The sequence below is a fragment of the Rhinatrema bivittatum genome, chromosome 3 (assembly GCF_901001135.1).
Source record: "Rhinatrema bivittatum chromosome 3, aRhiBiv1.1, whole genome shotgun sequence".
NCBI lineage: Eukaryota > Metazoa > Chordata > Amphibia > Gymnophiona > Rhinatrematidae > Rhinatrema > Rhinatrema bivittatum.
This window is the reverse complement of record NC_042617.1, coordinates 254,642,318-254,663,689: the sequence shown is the minus strand read 5'-3', so window position 1 is coordinate 254,663,689 and position 21,372 is coordinate 254,642,318. Positions and strand designations below refer to the sequence as shown.

General features: G+C 46.3%; 1 protein-coding gene across 1 annotated transcript in view; it reads right to left on the bottom strand.

Moving 5' to 3' along the window:
- ATL2 (atlastin GTPase 2) overlaps window positions 1-21,372 on the bottom strand; it is a 476,945-nt gene that overhangs the window by 112,808 nt on the left and 342,765 nt on the right. Inside the window, 2 exon segments of the mRNA XM_029594487.1 lie at window positions 14,323-14,395; window positions 14,397-14,462. Coding sequence (XP_029450347.1) covers window positions 14,323-14,395; window positions 14,397-14,462 — 139 coding nt within the window.

Genomic DNA, 21,372 nt, shown 5'->3' with positions numbered 1-21,372 from the left:
AAGTCTCAACTCTGGTGGCGAAACTGGTCAGCTGACACAGCTTCCAAAGTTAATCTTACCAAGATGCTGTTTAAAGGCTAGTTCTTGTTTGGGAGCGAGTTGGAGAAACTGGCCAGTAAGTGGGGAGGGTCTCCGGTGCCTCAGTTGCCGGAGGATAAGAAACAGTTACAGCGCCCCTTTGGTATGAGGGGTTGCTTCCGGGGTTCCAAGTATTTTTGTCTCTACAGAGGGACGACCTTTCAGCAAACTCTATCTTTTGGGTAGGTCTCAGTCCTTTCGTCCACAGCAGCCCAAGAGAGGAGCAGGCTCGGGTGGTGGACCTTCCCGAGCTTCCCACCTTCCGGAACAGGAAAAAGGGGGAAGTATCTCTTATCGGAGGTGGGTTGAGATCATGTCGGACCAGTGGATCCTGGAGGTGATACGTGAAGGGTATGCACTGGACTGTTGCGGCCATGTGACCCAACATCCTTAACATGTGCCAGGCCAACACCTGACTGTTCTGTTGTGTTGTAATGACTGCCAGAGCGATGGCCCTCTGGGCAAGGCAAAAAGGCCTCGGCTTGAGCAGTGTCTAGCAGGGCTCCGATGAAGTCCAATTGAGGTGACGGACTGAGATGAGACTTTGGTAATTTGAGAACAAACCCTAGTGACTCCAACAATCGAATGGTCAAGCGCATGGATCATATGGCCCCGAGACATGCTCTTGACCAGTCAATCATTCAGATACAGGAAAACATGCACTCCCAGTCTGTGGATATGTGCCGCCGCCACCACGGCCAGGCATTTTGCGAAGACTCGTAGGGCAGACACAAGCCCAAATAGCAACACCTGGTACTGGAAGTGCAGTTTGCCCCCACAAATCTGAGATACTTCCTGTGACCAGGGAAGATCTCAATATACGTGTATGCATCATTTAGGTCGAGGGAGCATAGCCAATCCCTTTTTTTTTTTTTTTTTTTTTTTGCAAGAAGGGGATCAAAGTGCCCATGGAAACCATTTTGAACTTTTTTCTTAGAAACTTGTTCAAGGCCCTCAGGTCTAGGATGGAATGGAGTCGTCTTGCTCTCTTTGGAATCAGGAAGCACCTGAAGTAGAATCCCCGCCCTCTTTTCCCTGGTGGAACAGGCTCAACGTGGCCGTTAAGAGGAAGGAGAGCTCCATTTGTAGCACCTCCCGATGCGCTACTGGCGCATAAGATTTCTGTATCGGGGTCCATCTGATGTCACCCATGAGTGAGAATTACCATCCTGCTTGTCCTTGGGAGAAATATTAATTGCTTTGGAATGAAATGCTAGAAACTTTTTTTTTTTAATTTTATTTTTTATTAAGTTTCAAATTTTACAGACAGCAATAGCATGTCACAGAAAACACAGGAATAATATGGAGATTTAGAAATATTGTCAGTTACAGAAAAAACAAGGCAATGAAAACTCCACTTCCTGAACTACAATGAAGTAAAGGGGAGAACCATAGCAAACAGAGCAATATACAATATTCCATACAGACGAAAAGGAAAGAGGGGGGGGGGGGAATGCAAATTAATTTTAATTTGATCAGCGGCTGAGACTTGGCTAGTTTCACCAGAAGGCCGGTAGGAGTCCCAAAAAAACCCTCAGAAGGTTCAAAAAATATGTATCTAGTATTATTGATTTTCATTACACATTTACAAGGAAATTGTAGAACTATCTGAGCGCCCAACTGTCATGCACAAGGACATAGAGCAAGAAACTTTTTCCAATGCTGTTGTGTTGTTCTGGAAATATCCAGATACTTCCAAACTTTTTGGCCCAGATATAGGGAATTTCTATTTCGGAGAAACATTCTGAGAATTATCTCGATCAGACAAAACAAAATGAACAAATAAAGTTCCCCTTTTTTCTATCTGAGTCTCTGCAGATGTTTCCAAAAACTCAAAAATTTAAAGATGGGGGTGCAGGTACAACAGAAGTAACAGAATGGAGAAATTACTTACCTGATAATTTTGTTTTCCTTAGTGTAGACAGATGGACTCAGGACCAGTGGGTTATGTGCTCTTCTACTAGCAGATGGGAGACTGAGTCAGATTTCAAAGCTGACGTCACCCTAGATATACCCCTGCAGTGACCTCAGCTCCTCAGAATCCTCCTTGAAAAGCCATTGTGGATATATATCTTTGCATAAACAACTTGATTAAACTGGTTTCAAAAACTGTAGACCGCCAGTGCACTCAACTAAGTTAACGCCGACACCAGACTAACTGCGGGTGTCTTGAACTAGGGGTAGGCAACGGCTTACCCGTATTTGTTTAGTCTCGAGGTTCGCTTTCCAGGGTCCTCCTTCTCTGGGGCAGCCGTGGGCAGGATGCTAAGTCCATCTGTCTACACTAAGGAAAATGAAATTATCAGGTAAGTAATTTCTCCATTTCCTAGCATGAGGCCAGATGGACTCAGGTCCAGTGGGATGTATAAAAGCTACTCCCGGACAGGGCGGGAGGCTCCCCATGGCCCACTTAGTACTGCCCTTGCAAAGGCTGCGTCTTCTTGGGTCTGAACATCCAGGCGGTAGAACCTGGAGAAGGTGTGTAGGGAGGACCATGTCACTGCCCGACAGATCTTGGCGGGATATAGCAGCTTGGTTTCAGCCCAAGATACTGCCTGGGCCCTACTAGAATGAGCCTTAACCTGCAGTGTAAAGGCTTTCCTGTCTCAATGTAGGCTGCATTGATTACTTCCTTGATCCAGCGGGCTATGGTTGCCCACAAGGCTGCTTCTCCTTGTTTCTTCCCGCTGTGAAGAACGAACAGGTGATCTGTTTTGCGCACCGGTTCAGATCTTTCCAGGTATCCCACCAGGAGTCTGCCGATATTTAGATGGCCAAGGCGGCAGGAGTCTTCAGAGTCCTTATGTTCATCCAGAGATGGCCTGGTTCAAATGAAACTCTGAAATCACTTTCGGTAGGAAGGAGGGGACGGTGCGCAGCTGTATGGTGTATTTACTCTTTCGGATAACAGAAAGACTAAGGAGCGCTCCATGAAGTTAGCAAGTGGCACATTTAAAATTAAACTAATCGGAGAAAATTCTTTTTCACTCAACACACAATTAAACTCTGGAATTTGTTGCCAGAGGATGTGGTTAGTGCAGTTAGTGTAGCTGTGTTTAAAAAAGGATTGGATAAGTTCTTGGAGGAGAAGTCCATTACCTGCTATTAAGTTGACTTAGAAAATAGCCACTGCTATTACTAGCAACAGTAACACCCACTGATTCAAGGGAAAACCTTGCTCGGTAATCGTTTTTGTACGGTGGCTCTGTTCAAGGATAACCACTTTTTAGTTATCCCTCTCACTTGCCCCCGTGTATTGCTCTTTATTATTCACACTTTATATTCATCTTTTTCCTTTTTACTTATAATATCCCTTCTCCCTGGCTGCTTATCGGACACACTCATCCGTTTTTATTCTCATATACTTATCAAGGCTGCCGCCCTCATGACTTCCTATGGGTTCGGATTCGCCTGCCCGACATTGGCCATGTTTTGGCACTGTGTGCCTGCTTCAGGGACTGCGGGAGAGAAATCCACTGTGTCCGATCCGGGTTCACAGTGTCAACATATCTTAAACACCTAAAATCAAAGTACAATGTTTTTATAACCAACTTCCAGCAAAATGCAATTCCTACCGCCTCTAAGGTATTTAATACTTACTTTTTTCTCTTGTGCTGCGTGTGTAGTGTGAACGACTCCTTTACTTTGTAAAGGGAAAGAGGTTAGTTGGTGCATAGTGATTATTAGCAACAGTAGCATGGAATACACTTAGTTTCTGGGTACTTGCCAGGTTCTTATGGTCTGGATTGGCCACTGTTGGAAACAGGATGCTGGGCTTGATGGACCCTTGGTCTGATCCAGTATGGCATGTTCTTATGGTTCCAGGGGGGAACCTAAGGAATGGTTCCCGACAGGATAGTGCTTGTAGTTCGGAGATACGACGAGCTGAACATATTGCCACCAGGAATACAGTCTTCAATGTTAAGAGGCATAGTGACAGACCATGCGTTGGTCTGAATGAAGCCCCTGCTAGGAAGTCTAAAACCAGATTGAGTTTCCCATAGGGGCACCGGCCACTTTAGGGGTGGCCGAAGTTGCTCAACCCCTTTTAGAAAACAGGTCAAATCCATATGAGCCGATAGACTGATATCGTTCACTTCGGCTCTGAAGCAGGAGAGGGCAGCTACTTGGATCTTGAGGGATTTGAGTGACAACCCCTTCGTCACACTGTACCGTAAAAACTCCAGAATCATGGGGATCTTTACCGTCTGCGTATTTCGCGGTCCTCACGCCAGGCTTCGAATATTCTCCAGATCCGTATGTATACCAGGGATGTTGAGAACTTGCGTGCTCGGAGCAGGGTGTCAATCACAGGGTTCGAGTAACTGCGCTTCTTCAGGCGAGTCCTCTCAAGGGCCAGACCATAAGAGAGAATCGAGATGGATCTTCGTGAATAATTGGGCCCTGCTGGAGAAGGTCCCTGTGTGGAGAGGATTCCCCGCAAGGAGTCTTTGCATGTCTGCGTACCATGGGTGACTTGGCCAATCCGGGGCCACTAGTAGAACTAGTCCCCTGTGGTGTTCTATCTTGTGGATGACCTTGCCCAGTAGTAGCCATGGGGGGCGGGGGAGGCATACAAGTCTTCCACTGGACAGGTCTGGAAGAGAGCATTGATCCCTTGGGAGTGTGGCTCTTGTCTGTGGCTGAAGAACCTGGGGACTTGGGTATGGAGGTAGGTGGCCATGGATGGGAGGCCCCAGTGATTTACTATCAGTTGGAAGGCTGTGGTCCACGGTGTCCATTCCCCCGGGTCCAGGATCTCTCTGCTGAGACGCTGTCTTTTCCTGCGATGTAGGAGGCAGAGATCCCTTCTAGGTTTATCTCCGCCCATGCCATGAGAGGATCTATCTCCAGAGACACCTGCTGGCTCCTGGTTCCTCCATGGTGGTTGATGTAGGCAACCGTTGTAGCGTTGTCAGACATTACTCGAATCGCTTTGCCTCAGAGTCTGTGGCTTAATCGCAGGCACGCTAGTCTGACTATTCAAGCTTCCAGGTGGTCTATGTTCCATCCCACCTCTTCCTTGCTCCATTGTACCTGGGCCATCAGTTCCTGACAGTGGGCTCCCCACCCTCGCAGGCTCGCATCTGTGGTGAGCAAGATCCACTTTGGTGGGGATAGGCTTACTCCTTTGCTTAGGTGATCTTCCTGTAGCCACCAGTGAAGCTGAGACTGTCTCTGCTGGTAGTTGGAGGCGAATTGAGTAGTCCTGGGATAGTGGGTTCCAGCGTGACAGTAAGGAGCGCTGGAGCGGTCGCATGTGGGTCCTTGCCCACAGGACGACCTCCAGGGTTGATGCCATGAGGCCGAGGACTTGAAGATAGTCCCATACCTTGGGGCGTGCATTGGTCATCAGTCGTCGTAATTGTTCCATCAGCTTCCTTCTCCTCAGGGGAGGGAGGAAGACCTTTGTTCAGTTTGGTGTCGAAACGAACTCCCAGGTACTCTAGACACTGAGAGGATTGCAGAGTGCTCCTGACCGTGTTCACGACCCAACCAAGCTCCTGCAGTAGGTTCTTGACTCTGCTGTTCTCCTCCTGGCTCTCTTCCGAAGACTTTGCCCTGATCAGCTAGTCGTCCAGGTAAGGGTGTACCAAGATCCCTTCCTTCCTCAGTGTTGCCGCCACGACCACCATAATTTGAGAATGTTCTGGGGGCGGTTGCTATCCCGAAGGGTAGCGCTTGGAACTGGTAATGGTGACCTAGTATCGCAAAGCATAGCAAACACTGGTGATCTTGATGAACTGGAATGTGAAGGTAGGCTTCAGAGAGGTCTAGGTAAGTTAGGAACTCTCCTGGTTGTACTGCCTTTATTACGGAGCGAAGAGTCTCCATGCGGAAGTGTAGTATCTGCAGCAGAAGTGTAGTATCTGCAGAGGACGGTTGACGTTTTTGAGATCCAAGATGAGTCTGAATGATCCTTCCTTCTTGGGAACGATAAAATAGATGGAACAGCACCCTGTATTTTGTTGGGGCGTAGGAACTGGGGTTATTGCCTTCAGACTGACTAGTCTTGTCAGAATGGCTTGCACTGCCAGTCTCTTGGTGTGGGAGTGGCAGGGTGACATTATAAATTTGTCCCAAGGGATGCTGTGGAATTCCAGAGAGTAACCTTCTCGAATGATGTTTAGTACCCATTTGTCAGACGTGATCTTGTCCCATCTTTGGTAGAAGAGGGAAAGTCGACCCCCTATTTTCTCTTCCTGTGGATGGGTCGACCCATTCTCATTGGGGAGCATGGCTGGAGCCTGCCCCCGGGCCTGTTCCCCTCTTGGTCTGTCTGTTCCGAAAGGGCTGGGACCTTCTGGAGAGACGAGGTGCCTGGAACTGCGAGTTCCTGTAGGATCTAAAGCGTTGCGAGCCTCTGCCCCTGGTTCTTCTGGGGGAGGGGCGCTGGGACCTTTTTTACCCCTGTCTTCCGGTAGTCGAGGCACTGGAGATTCGCCCCACTTGCAGGCTAACTTCTCCAATTCGCTTCCGAATAAGAGAGATCCTTTAAAGGGCATTCTTGTGAGATTCGCTTTAGAGGTCGTGTCAGCAGACCAATTCCATAGCAATAGTTGTCTTTTGGCTGCTACTACCGAGGCTACTTCTCTGGCTGAGGAATGCACCAGATCTGATCTTGCATCCGTCAGGAAGGCTGCTGCAGGTTCCATCGTCTTGCTGGTATATGTTCCGGAGTTATTTGCCTCTCTCTCGAGGAGCAAGCAGGAAAGTGCCACCAGTGCGCAGCAGGAATCAATCTGCGGTGTCATTTCTGTTGCATCGAAGGTCTGCTTAAGAATGGATTCCAATAGTCTATCTTGAGTATCCTTCAATGCAGCCCCTCCCTCAACGGGAACAGTTGTTCGCTTTGTAACGGTACAGACCATGGCATCCACTTTCGGAAAATGCAGGCGTTCTTTGGTCACTGGTTCCAGAGGGTATAAGGCTTCCAAGGCCCGACCTCCTTTAAAGCTGGCCTCCGGGGCATCCCATTCCAGGTCAATCAGTTCCTGGACAGCTTCCATCATTGGGAAGTAGCTTTAGGCTTTACGAAGGGACACCAAGATGGGGTTCTTCTTTGGTTCTGCCATAGGGTGCATGCCTGGAATACCCAGAGTCTTCAGAGTATGGGAAACAAGGGTTGGTAACTCATCCCTGTGGAAGAAGCGAAGCATGGTTCGGTATGGTTCCAGGCCTTGAGGTGATTTCTCTTTCTTCCAGGGAGCTGCCATCCATCATCATCTGAGGTGTCCAAGTCCCTGTCAGGGAAATTCTTGGTTAGGCGAGGCATCCAAGTAGGACTAGGATCTTGTGCTTCATGCAGGGGTTTGAGCCCAGGACCACAGCCAAGGCTGACTGCATCTGTACGAAGGCTTGCAGCCTTTGGAAAAATTGTAACCAGGAGAAGGTTCCTGGGTCCATGTTAATCCCAGGGGGAGCCAGAGTAGGAGCCCCTGAGGTGTCCTCTTGTGGAGAAGCCATCTCGGAGTTGCATAGATACGGGAAGCTATGTAGTGGTCCCGGACCCATCCTCACAGACAGTGAGGGACCGGGCTTTGGTCCCCCCTGGGATTCTTCACAATGCTGACACAGGCAGGATTCCAGTTCAGGCTGAGCGGCTCTTATGTGGCAGGCTGTGCAAAGAGAATGCCTTCTGGACTCCTTGGATGCTGATGCCATTGTCTTCATGTCTAGGCGCACAGGTAATGAGCTTCAATGCGTGCGTGTAGTTGTAAGCGAGGCTGTGCGTATAGTTGTGTGCACGTCTCTGTTACGCACGCAGCTGGGCGAACGTCTGTATTGGACGCGAACAAGTTAGGCGCATCAGCTGCCTGGCCTGCTCCGCACGTACCGCCAGTTAAGAAGGGAAGATGGCGCCCCCCCGAGGGTCTCCACATATGTGGACCCTTGCACCGGATCGTGGCCTAGCCCAACCAAGGCTGCTCAACTTGATCGGTGCTCCCCTTTTTACCTCACCGGAAGAAAGGTGAAATCGGTACAACAGTCCGAGCTCTGGAGACCGGAGACCTGAATTTAAAGTTTTCTGCTTACCTGGTCTCACCGCTTACTGATCGTGTGCTGGACGATCTCCAGCTGCGGGGGGACAGGGATTTTACCTTCACTGCTGCGCTCGGTTATGCACCCGCTACCTTTCAGCCACTCTGGAGGCTAAGTCCATGCCGGGAACCAGCTACCAGATCAAGGAACACCTCTGAGGGATATCGGAAATCACCTCAGGAATTCTCAACTGGGGGAGGGGCCCTTAGGTATCACTGCAGGAGAGCGGGGCTCGATCTTCTTTAAGGTAATTTTGTCTTCTTGTTGTAATTTTCCTAAACACTGTTCTAGTGTGTAGTGTCCGCATCTGCTAGAAGACGGAGAGATACTGAGGAGCTGAGGTCACTGCAGGGGTATATCTAGGGTGACGTCAGCTTTGAAATCTGACTCAGTCTCCCATCTGCTAGCAGAAGAGCACATAACCCACTGGTCCTGAGTCCATCTGGCTACACGCTAGGAAAGTAGGAATTTCACCTTCTTGCTTAGTTTCCATGAGGAAATAAACCTTAGATATAGATGGTGTAATGAGTGGAATGGCATGCAACCTTCCTGGAGGTTGGGAGAAACCAGCATTAGTAAAAAGAAGAAGCCCAATCTCAGGTTTGAACAGCAGGAGGCGCCCAGGTACCAAAGGAGAACTACAACTCCCAGGATTCAAGAGCAGCAGAGGGAAGCCAAAGTCCAGAGAGAGGCTGAGGCAGCAGCTGAATCTGAGGGTTGTCAATCTGATTCAGCTGAGATAATGCTGTGGGAGGAGGAGGAGGAGGGTGTGCCCGAGTGGAAAAGAAACTATGAGGAGAGATGCTCGTCAGAGACAGAGGAGGAGGATGGAGCTGGGAGCTTGCTAACAGAGGACTCTTTCTTCTCCAGCATGGAAACTGAGTGAGTGTTGGAGGAGTGAAAGAGAGAGTAGAATGTAAATGTATTTGGGAAGGTTTTTTCCTGCTATTGAAAGGCACTAGTGAAAAGAAAGTGCTGGCTGTTATTTGGGCTGAGGGCAGACCGTTACCTGTGGCACAACTAGAGGGGGGGAAGGGGGAGAGTTGTGCTGGATCCCCAACAGGACTGTTATAGGCATAGTACAAGCCTAACAGCAGACATTTCTATACAGGAGAGTTTTGGGTTGCATTTGGTTTTTTTTCTCAACCCTGAGAGGGACTAATTGCACAGCGCTGGGAAATAGAAAATGACTTGAACGCTTATTGAACTGTTTTCCTTCTGACCATTTTCCTTGTTTTCTTGTGTTCCTGACTGGGGAGCATTTGGGGAGGTTTTGATAACATGGCAAGCCACGCTGGGGGACAGAGTCCAGAGTTTGAGGACTCCCAAGGAACTGTGAAAATAACTGCCCTGGTGAAAGTCAAGGCTACCAGGACTACAACTTGCTCCAGCGGTTTCAGCGCAGCTGCTGGCGACTGATTGAGGCCAAAGTGTCAGTGGAGGACATTGATCACGGCAGTGGACCCAGCAGAGGAGGTTTGCGACAATGGTAATGCATCCATTGAAAAATGTAATATCTCATGTAGGTAGTTTCTAAATTGTTCCCTCAGAGAGATCAATTTACATTTTGGAAAGTTTAAAACCCTCAATTTTAAATATCTTGATGAATTCTCCAAGTTTTCCACTCTATTAGTTATGGCAAATTCCCCCTGGATTAAGCCACTCTGCACAGATTGTATTTGAGAAATTTTAGAATCCAATTCTTAAATTTGGGATGAATGTAAAGCAATAATTGTGATGGAGAAGGTACAGAGAAGGGCTACCAAAATGATAAGGGGAATGGAACAACTCCCCTATGAGGAAAGACTAAAGAGGTTAGGACTTTTCAGCTTGGAGAAGAGACGACTGAGGGGGGATATGATAGAGGTGTTTAAAATCATGAGAGGTCTAGAACGGGTAGATGTGAATCGGTTATTTACTCTTTCGGATAGTAGAAAGACTAGGGGGCACTCCATGAAGTTAGCATGGGGCACATTTAAAACTAATCGGAGAGGGTTCTTTTTTACTCAACGCACAATTAAACTCTGGAATTTGTTGCCAGAGAATGTGGTTCGTGCAGTTAGTATAGCTGTGTTTAAAAAAGGATTGGATAAGTTCTTGGAGGAGAAGTCCATTACCTGCTATTAAGTTCACTTAGAGAATAGCCACTGCCATTAGCAATGGTTACATGGAATAGACTTAGTTTTTGGGTACTTGCCAGGTTCTTGTGGCCTGGATTGGCCACTGTTGGAAGCAGGATGCTGGGCTTGATGGACCCTTGGTCTGACCCAGTATGGCATTTTCTTATGTTCTTAACAGGATTTAAGGTGTTAAATTGGACTTGAGTGTCCTTTAAAACTGTAGTGAAAGATATAATAGAGCTTTCTAGCAGTGAAATAGCGTTCCAAAGAGTCCAAGGTTATAACATTGGGTTTAACAAAAAAAAAAAAAAAAAGACTTGGAAGTAAACGTTACCAGTGAGGTTGATTGAGGATTTCCAGCACAGCTCTGGGCAGCTTCCACAATCTCTCTCCCAACTAAGGTGGTTTGCTCTACAGGCAGGCCACTTTGAACGATCATTAAACCAGGAGATATCAGGAGATATTCCTTCCATCTGCAGGGTAGAGGTCCAAATTCTACCACTGGTAACAGGCATCGCTGAATTAGCTGTGCGAAATGCCTCGATAGCTGCTACCTCTGAAGGCGCTGTCCATCCAGGGCGCATGCTCGGTCTCTCAGCTACAGCGTGTAATGGTGGGGAAGGAGTCATCGGGGCTCTGGGGCTTAAGGAAGTTTCTCTCAAGAGCGATGGAGTTTGCTCTGCTCCCAACGCTACAGCAGGGCCTTGCAGAGTCATGGAATCCACTGCGGAGCAGCAGCCCGCGACACTTGTCTGCACCAAGGTTGATCTAAGGGGGGCCGAGGCTTCCTCCCTTACCCAGCCTTTTCTCTTAGTATGCAGCATTGAAGAAATAATTTACAAAAATGAGCTGCTCGGGAGCTACAGCCTCCGCGTCCACCCCTGATGGCGCCATCTTGATTCTCCCTCCAAAATGCTAGAAACGTACCTGATACTTTTACTACAAGGTAAACGCCTTTCCATTTGAGGCTGCTTGGGAGAATGCACAGCTACTACTAGTTCTTCCCTATTTATTTATTTATTTAGAATTTTTATATACCGACATTCTTGACAAAAAATATCAAATCATGTCGGTTTCCATATTAACTGAACAATCGCGGCTAAGGCGTTACATTGAAAACAAGTCGTCAGATAACAAATAGTGTGTTAAGGCGTTACATTAGAACAATTTGATAGATAACGAATAACATTGTAAGTAGAACAGTCTTCAAAAAAACGAACAAATGGCAAATGTCTTCAAAAAGACAAACAAATAGCAAATATAAATAGGTCTTCAAAGAGACAAACAAATAGCAAATATTGATAAGAAAAAAATGGCGAATATAAATAGGGCAGCAAAGTAGTGGTAATAGGCAATGCATAATTAAGACGTCTAAGGATGATGGGGAGTAGCGGGAGGAGGAAGGATAGATGGCATTAACTCAAGTTAAAATGAGCATTCAAAGGTGTTTGAGGACGATAAGATGTCTCCCTGATATCCAGTTAAGTCCTTTGACCGTAAGGACGATAAGATGTCTCCCTGATGTCCGGTTAAGTCCTTTGACCAGTGTCTGAGTGGTCTTGATTCTCCGGGAAGGCTTGTCTGAAAAGCCATGTTTTGAGGTGTTTCTTGAATGTTTGGAGACAGGGTTCTTGGCGGAGCTCCGGGGGTAGGGAGTTCCATAGGGTGGGCCCAGCTGTGGAAATAGCGCGTTTTCTTAATGAAGTTTTGACCGGCGGTGCGTAAAGGGAACCTTTATAAGCGTATCTGATTGGTCTGTTAGAAGTGTGTGTGCGGAGTTGAGAGCTTAGATTGAGATGGGCGATGCCGTGGATATCCTTGTGAATCATCATCAATATTTTGAAAGTGATCCTGGATTTTATAGGAAGCCAATGAAGGTCTTGTAGTATGGGTGTGATGTGAGCTCTTTTGTTTGAATTAGTAAGTAACCTGGCCGCGGCATTCTGGACCATCTGTAAGGGTTTCGTAGTTATCGCAGGGAGGCCTAGGAGAAGAGCATTGCAGTAGTCTAATTTTGTGAGGATGATAGACTGGACTACTAGCCAGAAGTCGCTGAAATGCAGGAGCGGTTTAAGATTTTTGAGAACTTGAAGTTTAAAGAAACATTCTTTCGTTGTGTTGTGGACGAACGATTTAAGGTTAAAGAGGTTATCGAGCCGAACCCCTAGATCTCGGACGGATGAGGAGTGGTTGATGAAAGTTTTAGCGAATTGGGATGCGCTTTGTGAGTTGAGGAGATTGTGGTTGTCATCTGGGGAGATGATGAGGATTTCGGAGTCTTATTAGAATTGAGGATTAGGTTTCAGGCTGGTAAGCAGGCTATTAATGGATTGTAGACAGCAGTTTCCAATGTTCCCATGTTTTTTGCAGGGATTCGGTGATTGGAAGAAGAATTTGAACGTAGTCAGCGAAGATGTAGAATTTTTAATTTGAGGTTGGAAAGATGGCAGAGAGGTAGCAGATAAATGTTGAAAAGCGTGGGGGAGAGAGATGAACCTTGTGGGACTCCCAGGTTGGATTTAATTGGGAGTGATTCTTTATTATTAATTCTAACCTTTGTAGAATCTGTTCTCAAGGAATGATTTAAACCAACCATGTGCTTCACCTTGGATGCCGATCTCTGATAGGCGCTCAAGTAAAATGGCATGATTGACCGTATCGAAATGCGGCAGATCAAGAAGGGCGAGAGAATGAAAGGTTGTTTTCTTCCAGGTTGAGTTAGGATGGTGTCTGATAGAGAAGAGAGTAAAGCTTCCGTATTTGAGATTTCTGAATCCGAACTGGAAGGAGGAGAGTATGTTGTTCTCCTCAAGGTAATCTGACAGTTGTTTGTTTACTATTCTTTCCATTACTCTGGAGATCAGGGGAATATTGGCTATTGGACGGAAGTTGGCTGGGTCGGACGTCGGACAGGTTGGGTTTTTTAGTAAGGGTTTTAGAATGGCTAGTTTAATTGTTCTGGAACCTTTCCTTGAGATAACAAGCAGTTGATATTCCCATCAATGACTACTTTGAAGCTTTTACTCAATGCTAATGTCAATGCTAACACCCTGTATGCATCAAATAGGAGGAGAGGGAAGGCTCCCTTCTTTCTAGATCTATCTTTGGAGATAGACTTCAGGATGGTACCATGATTTCTTGATATCAAGGCATGCCAGCAATCAATGCAGCTCCTGCATCCTTCAAAACCTCTGCTTTCTATACCAAACAGAAAACTTGATCTACATGACCTTTTCATTGTCTTCTGGAACATGAAGGCATTCTGAAAAATGCCACAACCAGGAAGGTCATGATCTATGATGAGGTATTGCATGCAACAGCTACAGAGGTCAATGATGATCATCTGATTGCATCAAGGACACTTCTTGAAGCCAATGGCTCTTCTCTGCCATGCTAAGAAAAATCATTGAAATGATGCAATCTTCGAATAGGACAAACACCTGAACGAAGCTAACAGACCTCACTGAGGCAACAACATACAAAAAAACAAAAAAAACTCAGGACAGTGTGGTGTGTCAAAACAGGAAAGAAATTTAAAATGCCAAAAACCCTGACTAGAGGTAGCTATAGAGAAAGGAGTCAGGATTTTTGATACACTCTGAAGGGACATAAGAAACAATTAAAGTGTGATGCTTTAGAAATGTGTCTGACAGGAACTGTGGATGACGAAAAACTGAAGGGACTTAGTATGATGTCCATGCAGAACATTTTACGCATGCTCAGCAAATGCATTTTTATAGCTTTATATGGCTTCTCTAAGCCTCCAACGCAGGTTGCGATCAATGACGTCACCCAATTGTGAGGACTGTCATCCTGTTTGTCATCTGAGAACAGGCATTCATAAGCGATAATACTTTATTTTGCCATATGTATATTAAGAGTTTGTTCTGAGTCCTAACACTTTATTGTAACCTCTTCCTATCCCCAGCCATTGCCCCTTCTTTCCCCGGTAACATTAAAGCTTGAAAACAAAGCACAGAAAGGTGAAAATTATGAAACAAATGAGGCGGCAAAGAAACAGTTCAGAGAAGGCAAACATTAAAAATTTAAAAAGAAAAAAGTAAAGCAATAGGTTTCCTACCGATCAACCTCCCATCAAAACTTGGATTGGTTGCAACTTTAAGGCCAGGGTGTGGCAACAGGAAACAACCAAGGGTTAGAAAAACAGGAGTGAATATGCTTCCGTACATTCTGGAGCTCTTCATGTTGGTTTTGCTTTACCTAAGAAAGGAGAAGACTTATAAATACCTTCTCTGCTGTAAACAAATAAACCTGCATTACCAAGAGTTTCCACAACTTGGGCTGGGAATGTGAAGACTACTTTTTAGCATTGATGAGTCTAATAGTTAATAGTCATGATAAAGTTCAAAATTTCTCTGATGCAGAAGAGCTAATTTCCTTAAAAACCTGTTGCCATTTGTCTATGCAATAACTATGTGATTTATGAATACTTTTACATAAAAGCCTTTTGATTTTCACCAGCTTTTTTGGATTTCCAGTTTAACTGGAACAGGCTTTTGTTGTGCTACAGCACCATAAGCCTTTATTTGCAACTGCATGAGATTTTTCCCTGGTTCTCATAAGAATTCCCAACTTATTCCATGACCAGGAGTCTGTGGTATTGCAGAACCTGAACCTGTACTTAGGTGTCACTTCTGAGCAATGGATGGGATTCCCTCTGCTCCCTCAGGCTGTGAATACTGCCCATATTCTAGTTCCTATTACTCATGAATTTTTACATTTCATACCATCTCAGGTTGCATTATGACCTTCAAAGACATGATAGGATAGATTGATACTGTACAAAATTTAGCCACTAGAAAATATTTTCCATTTAGTCCTAAATAAACCCGATTTGAACCAATACTAAAACAATCTCACAATATTTGCAAATCAGAGAAAGTTATTATTCTACTAGGATCCTGAAAATTACATTTATATTAACCGAAGGCAAATTCTTCAGCTATAAAATAAGTAAAAACATTTTAAGCTTAAAATTTACAAGCATAACCTACTCATGTAAATTCTCATTTTATTGTGGTAAAGTTACATAAGAAAAGTAGTCAGTTTGATTTAAATGAAATACATGGACACCTGGAAAAATAAAAGCATATGGCTTAAGACAGATATGAATCTACTGTAATCAGATTTCATGAAGGGTGTTTATGAAGACTAGGCTTTTACACTCAGAATTGACCCATTCTAAGATTTGCACCAAAACATTGCAAAGAATTTTAACACAAAATGAGAAGTTTCCAGTTTTACATTTAGAAAAGTACAAACATCCTAATCATTAGAGATGCAAAGCAAAATATTTTCATTAAAGCCATTTCATTTGATCATCAATAAAGAAGCTTTCTATAGGTTGGCACTGCTTGACAATTTTAAATCTATAAGCAGCTTAGACAAAATATAAACCCTTCCTTTTTAAACTGTGCCAGTTTTAAAAACTGGGGGAGTTCAGAACTGGGGGGAAAATTTTCGAACGGCGATGTATTGCCTCCCTAAAGCCTGCATTAAGGTCAACGGCTCATATTCCAATACCTTTGAGCTGGGTAGAAGACACTCGGCAGGGTTTGTCCACTTTCGCCCCTACTCTTTGCCCTGTTTATGGAACCATCGGCAACCATGATAAGAACTAATGAAGACATCAAGGGGATTCGAATAGGTGATTCCTAATTTAAAATATCCTTATTTGCGGATGATATCCTGTTCTCGGTAGCAGACCCGCTGTTGACTCTGCTCATATTAATGCAGGAGCTCGAGAGATTTAGTGCTATTTCGGGCTTTAAAGTAAACATGTCTAAATCAGAAATCCTAAATGTTTATCTGAGGAACAGGCTCATAGATTACAGGCACATCTCCCCTTTAAATGGGCATCTCATAGTATTAGATATTTAGGAATCCAGTTGGGGGCAGATTGGACAAAGTTATTTAAATTAAATTATCTGCCATTATTTTCACAGACTTCTAAAGACTTGGATATTTGGGCCCCCTATACTTTTTCCTGGCTAGGACGGGTGGCATTTATTAAGATGAATGTACTCTACCTTTTTCAGACACTTCCAATACAGGTACCAGCTAAATTTCTGAAATCCTTGCCTACAAAGGTCTTTCATTCATGTGGCTAGAAGGGCTCTATTTCGACCTAAGCAATTGAGGGGTTTGGCAGTCCCCATCTTCTCACAATACTACAAAGCGGCCCAAATGAGAGTGTATAGGATTGGTCTTCACGATCCTACCAGAAACAATGGATATACATTGAGAAAGTAGAAGTTTAGGAAGAGTCTCTGTGTGCTAGACTTTGGGGGCTAACTTCGAAAAGGGGCTTTAGCCCGTTTCTCAATCCCTTTACTGGCTTGACCTTAAAACTTTGGAAAGCAATGTTGCTTACCTGATGTAACAGGTGTTCTCACAGGACACGCAGGATGTTAGTCCTCACAAATGGGTGACATCGAGGGATGGAGCCCACCACGGAAAACTTCTGTCAAAGTTTAAACAGAACTTTGACTGGCCCCTACTGGGCATGCCCAGCAAGGCACTGACCCTGCAGCCAGCAGGGTCTCCCTTCAGTCTGATTTTCAAAGCTACAGGCAGTGCCTAGAAAGTAAAATAAAACGAACCCAACAACCGCGGGGAGGCGGGCGGGTTTCGTGAGGACTAACATCCTGCTGTCCTGTGAGAACACCTGTTACATCAGGTAAGCACATTTGCTTTCTCACAGGACAAGCAGGATGGTTTGTCCTCACAATGGGTGAGTACCGAGCTGAGGATGTCCCGACTTGCACCAAATGTACCCAAAGGTGTGCAGCAGGCACAACAACTGAGGAGAAATTTGGGAAAGGGCATCCGCACCCTACCGGTAGGTGGAAGGGTGTTGGGACATCAGGTGGAAAAAGGTTACGCAAGACAGACTGGCCGAAGATGGAGTCCTGTCTTCCAGCCTTGTCCAAACAATTAATGGGCTGCAAAAGTATGGAGAGAACTCCAGGTTGCAGCTTTGCAGATGTCAGGAAGCTGGCACCGATCGAAGGTGTGCCACTGACGTCGCCATGGCCCTCACAGAGTGTGCTTAACACGGTCCTTGAAAAGGAATGCCAGCTTGCTCATAGCAAAAAGAAATGCAGTCCGCCAACCAGGAAGAAAGAGCCTGCTTACCCACAGGTTGTCCCAACTTATTAGGATGGAAAGAGACGAATAATTGAGTGCTCTTCCTGTGGGAAACTGTACGGTCTAGGTAAAAAAGCTAGAAGCCCGTTTACAGTCTAGGGTATGCAGGGTCTGCTCTCCAGAGTTGGAGTGGGGCCTGGGAAAAAAGATAGGTAGTACGATAGATTGATTGATATGAAACTCCGAAACTACCTTAGGTAAAAATTTAGGGTGAGTGCGGAAGTACCGCCCGGTCCTGCAGGAGCTTAGTGTAAGGCGGATAGGTAACTAGGGCCTGTAATTCACTAACCCTGCGAGCTGAAGTAACAGCCAAAAGGAATAACACTTTCCAAGTGAGATATTTCAAGTCACAGGAGTGCAGAGGTTCGAAAGGAGGTTTCATTAGACGACCAAGAACCAGGTTAAGGTCCCAGGATGGGGCCGGAGGACGCAAGGGGGGCTTTAGATGGAGTAAGCCCTTAAGAAAGCGTGTTACTAGGGGTTGTACTGAAATAGGATTACCCCCAATACCCTTATGGAAGGCGGCTACCGCACTGACATGCATTCTGATAGAAGAGGTTTTAAGACCTGATTCAGAGAGATGCCATAAATAGTCCAAGAATTTGGAGATTGGACAGGAAAGGGGATCAAGGGACTAAGAAGTGCACCATGGAAGTGTACCTTTTCCATTTGTATGAGTAAGATTTCTTGTGGAAGGCTTTCGTGAAGCTATCAGGACCCGAAAACGGAATCTGAAAGGTTAAATGGTTTGAAGACTAACCTTTCAAACATCCATGCCCGTCAGGGACAAGGCTTGGAGGTTGGGGATGGAGGAGGCATCCGTCGTTTTGAGTGAGCAGATGCGGGTCCTTTCCCAGAGGGAATGTGCCTGCGGATGGAGAGATCCTGGAGTACTGGAAACCATACTTGGCGTGGCCAGTAAGGTGCTATCAGGATCATGGTTCTCACGTCCTGGCGTAGCTTCACGAGAGTCTTTGACACAAGAGGGAGTGGAGGGAATGCATAGAGCAGACCTGTTGTCCACTTGAGGAGAATGCATCCCTCGGCCGAGAGTGCTGGCTCCGAATGAGAGAGCAGTAATCGTCCACTTGTGGTTCTGAGGGGACGCAAGAGGTCTATGCGGGAGAACCCCACTTGTGAAAGAGAGGTCGCTACCAGAGGATCGAGTGACCACTCGTGTGGTTGGAAGACACGGCTCAGCTGGTCTGCCAATACATTGTCTACTCCCGGCAGGTAAGTGGCTCTGAGGTACATGGAGTGGGAGAGGGCTTCCGCCCAGATCTGCGCAGCTTCCTGACACAGAAGGAAGGAGCCTGTGCCTCCCTGCTTGTTTATGTACCACATGGCCACTTGGTTGTCCGTCTGGATTAAGATTATCTGATGAAATAGATGATCTTTGAAAGTTCGGAGCGCATAGCGGATTGCTCGAAGTTCCAGGAAATTGATCTGGTGTTCGGCTTCCTGTTTGGACCATAACCCCTGGGTTTGAAAGTCGTCCACATGGGCTCCCCAACCGATGTGAGAAGCGTCGGTGGTTAGGATTACTTGCAGATCCGGTGGAAGAAAAGGTAAGCCCTGAAGGAGGTTGACCTGAGTCATCCACCAGGTTAAGGATAGGCGCAGCGCTTGTGTGACTGTGACTATGGAGGACAGAGGCTGAAAAGCTTGAATCCATTGGTGTCGTAGAGTCCATTGTGTTACTCTCATGGCTAGATGGGTCATGGGAGTGACTTGAACCGAGGATGCCATGTGTCCTAGGAGAATGAGGAACTGGCGAGCCGTGGCAGTGTTCTGAGACTGGAGCTGGCGAGCCAGGGATATTAGGGTGTGGACCCTCTGAAGAGGAAGGTAAGCCTTTGCCTGTAAGGTGTCCAAGTCTGCCCCAATGAAGGATAAGGTTTGAGACGGGACTAAGCAAGATTTCTCGTAATTGACAAGAAACCCTAAGGAAAGGAGTGTTTGAATTGTCAATTTTAGGGAGGATTGAGCTATCTGTTGGGTGGAGGCCCTGATTAGCCAATCGTCTAGGTAGGGGTAGACGTGGACACCTTCCTTCCTTAGGAATGCTGCTACCACTACGAGACATTTTGTAAAGACTCGTGGGGCAGAAGCCAGACCGAAAGGTAGGACACGGTATTGATAATGGTCGTGGCCTACTAGAAACCGCAGATATTTGCGATGGGAATGTGTGATCGCAATGTGGGTATAAGCGTCCTTGAGGTCGAGAGAGCACAGTCAATCCCCTCTTTGTAGCAGGGGGAGCAGCGTGCCTAGGGTTACCATTTTGAACTTCTCTTTTTGAAGGTATTTGTTGAGGGCTCGAAGGTCCAAAATGGGACGTAGTCCCCCTGATTTCTTTGGTATTAGGAAGTATCTGGAATAGAATCCCTTGCCTCGTTGAGAGGGAGGAACGGGTTCTATAGCATTTGATTGCAGAAGAAGAGATACTTCCTGTTGTAATTGAGCCAAATGGGTGGATAGACTCCACGCTTGAAGAGGCGGGGAGTCTGCCGGAAGAGTTATGAAGTTGAGGTGGTAACCCTGTGCGATAATTGTTAGCACCCACTGATCTGAGGTGATCTACAACCAAGGTTGTAGAAAATGGTACAGTCGACCTCCTACAGGAATGTCTGGAAGAGGGGTTTGGCATGTGTTCCCTACAGGGGAGTCAAAGGCCAGCCGCAGGCCCGGGAGGAGGGGCTACAGTAGGCCTTTGTTTCCTAGGCTGACGCGGCTGAGGCCTAGTAGAGGATCGAGCTGGACGAGGCCTGGCCGATGGAGGGTAGTAACAGCGTGGCCGAAAGAACGACTTCTTAGAGTCCTTCTTAAGTGGTTGTTTGGAGGAAACCTCAGACGGAACAGAAGAAAGTTGTTTCAACGTCTCGTGGTGATCTTTCAATTCAGCTACTATTTGCTGAATTTGTTCTCCAAACAAATTGTCCCCTAAGCAGGGTAAATCCGCCTAAACGATCCTGGACCTCTGGGCGAAGGTTGGATGACTTTAACCAAGCCCAACGTCTGGCCGAGATGGCAGTAGCTGAAACCTTTGTGGAGGCATCGAAGATGTCATAAGCCGTTCTGATCTCGTGCTTCCCCGCTTCAAACCCTTTGTTAAGAAGGGCCTGAAGCTGTGGCTGGTATTGGTCAGGTAATGTGTCAGCAAAATCTTGCATCTGTTTTAGGATGGCTCTGTTATATTGCGTCATGTAGAGTTGATATGAGGCTATGCGAGAAATCAGCATAGCTCCATGGTACACTTTCCGTCCCACACTGTCCAGGAATTTATTGTCCTTGACCGGTGGAGCGGAGGAGTGTGGCTTTAGACGCTTGGCCTTTCTTTGTGCGGACTCAACCACAACAGAGCGATGATCCAGTTGAGGCTTTTGAAAGCCTGGTGCTGACTGGACGAGGTATGTGGAGTCAGCCTTTTTGTTAACTGGTGATACAGATGAAGGAGATTCCCAGTTTTTCTTTAAGAGATCGAGAAACACCTGGTGAATGGGGATGGAAGCGATGATTTTTGGAGCATCCAAAAATTGAAGCAGTTCCATCATTTGGTGTCTGTCATCGGTCTCAGATTGCAGCTGAAAAGGTACAATTTCGGACATCTCCTTTACAAAATTAATAAAGGAGAGATCCTCTGGAGGAGATCTTTTTCTACTCTCTGTAGGAGAAGGCGGTGATGGTAAATCTGTGTCAGAAGATGTATCATCACCCCAGGTATCATAGGGATCACTTGGGGGTTGAAGCCCCGATGGACCTGGTTGAGGATCCAAAGGCATCGAAGGAAACCTTGGAGGAACCGGTGGTACAATCGGTACTGGGAACGGCATCGAGGGTTTCGGTGCTGCCGATGGAGTCGGTGCCGGTCTTGGAACCGATGGAGCCAAAGGATAAATCGGTGGAGATATTCGAGAAGGCACCGATGGGACCACCCCGGAAGGGGGAATCAGGAACGGTG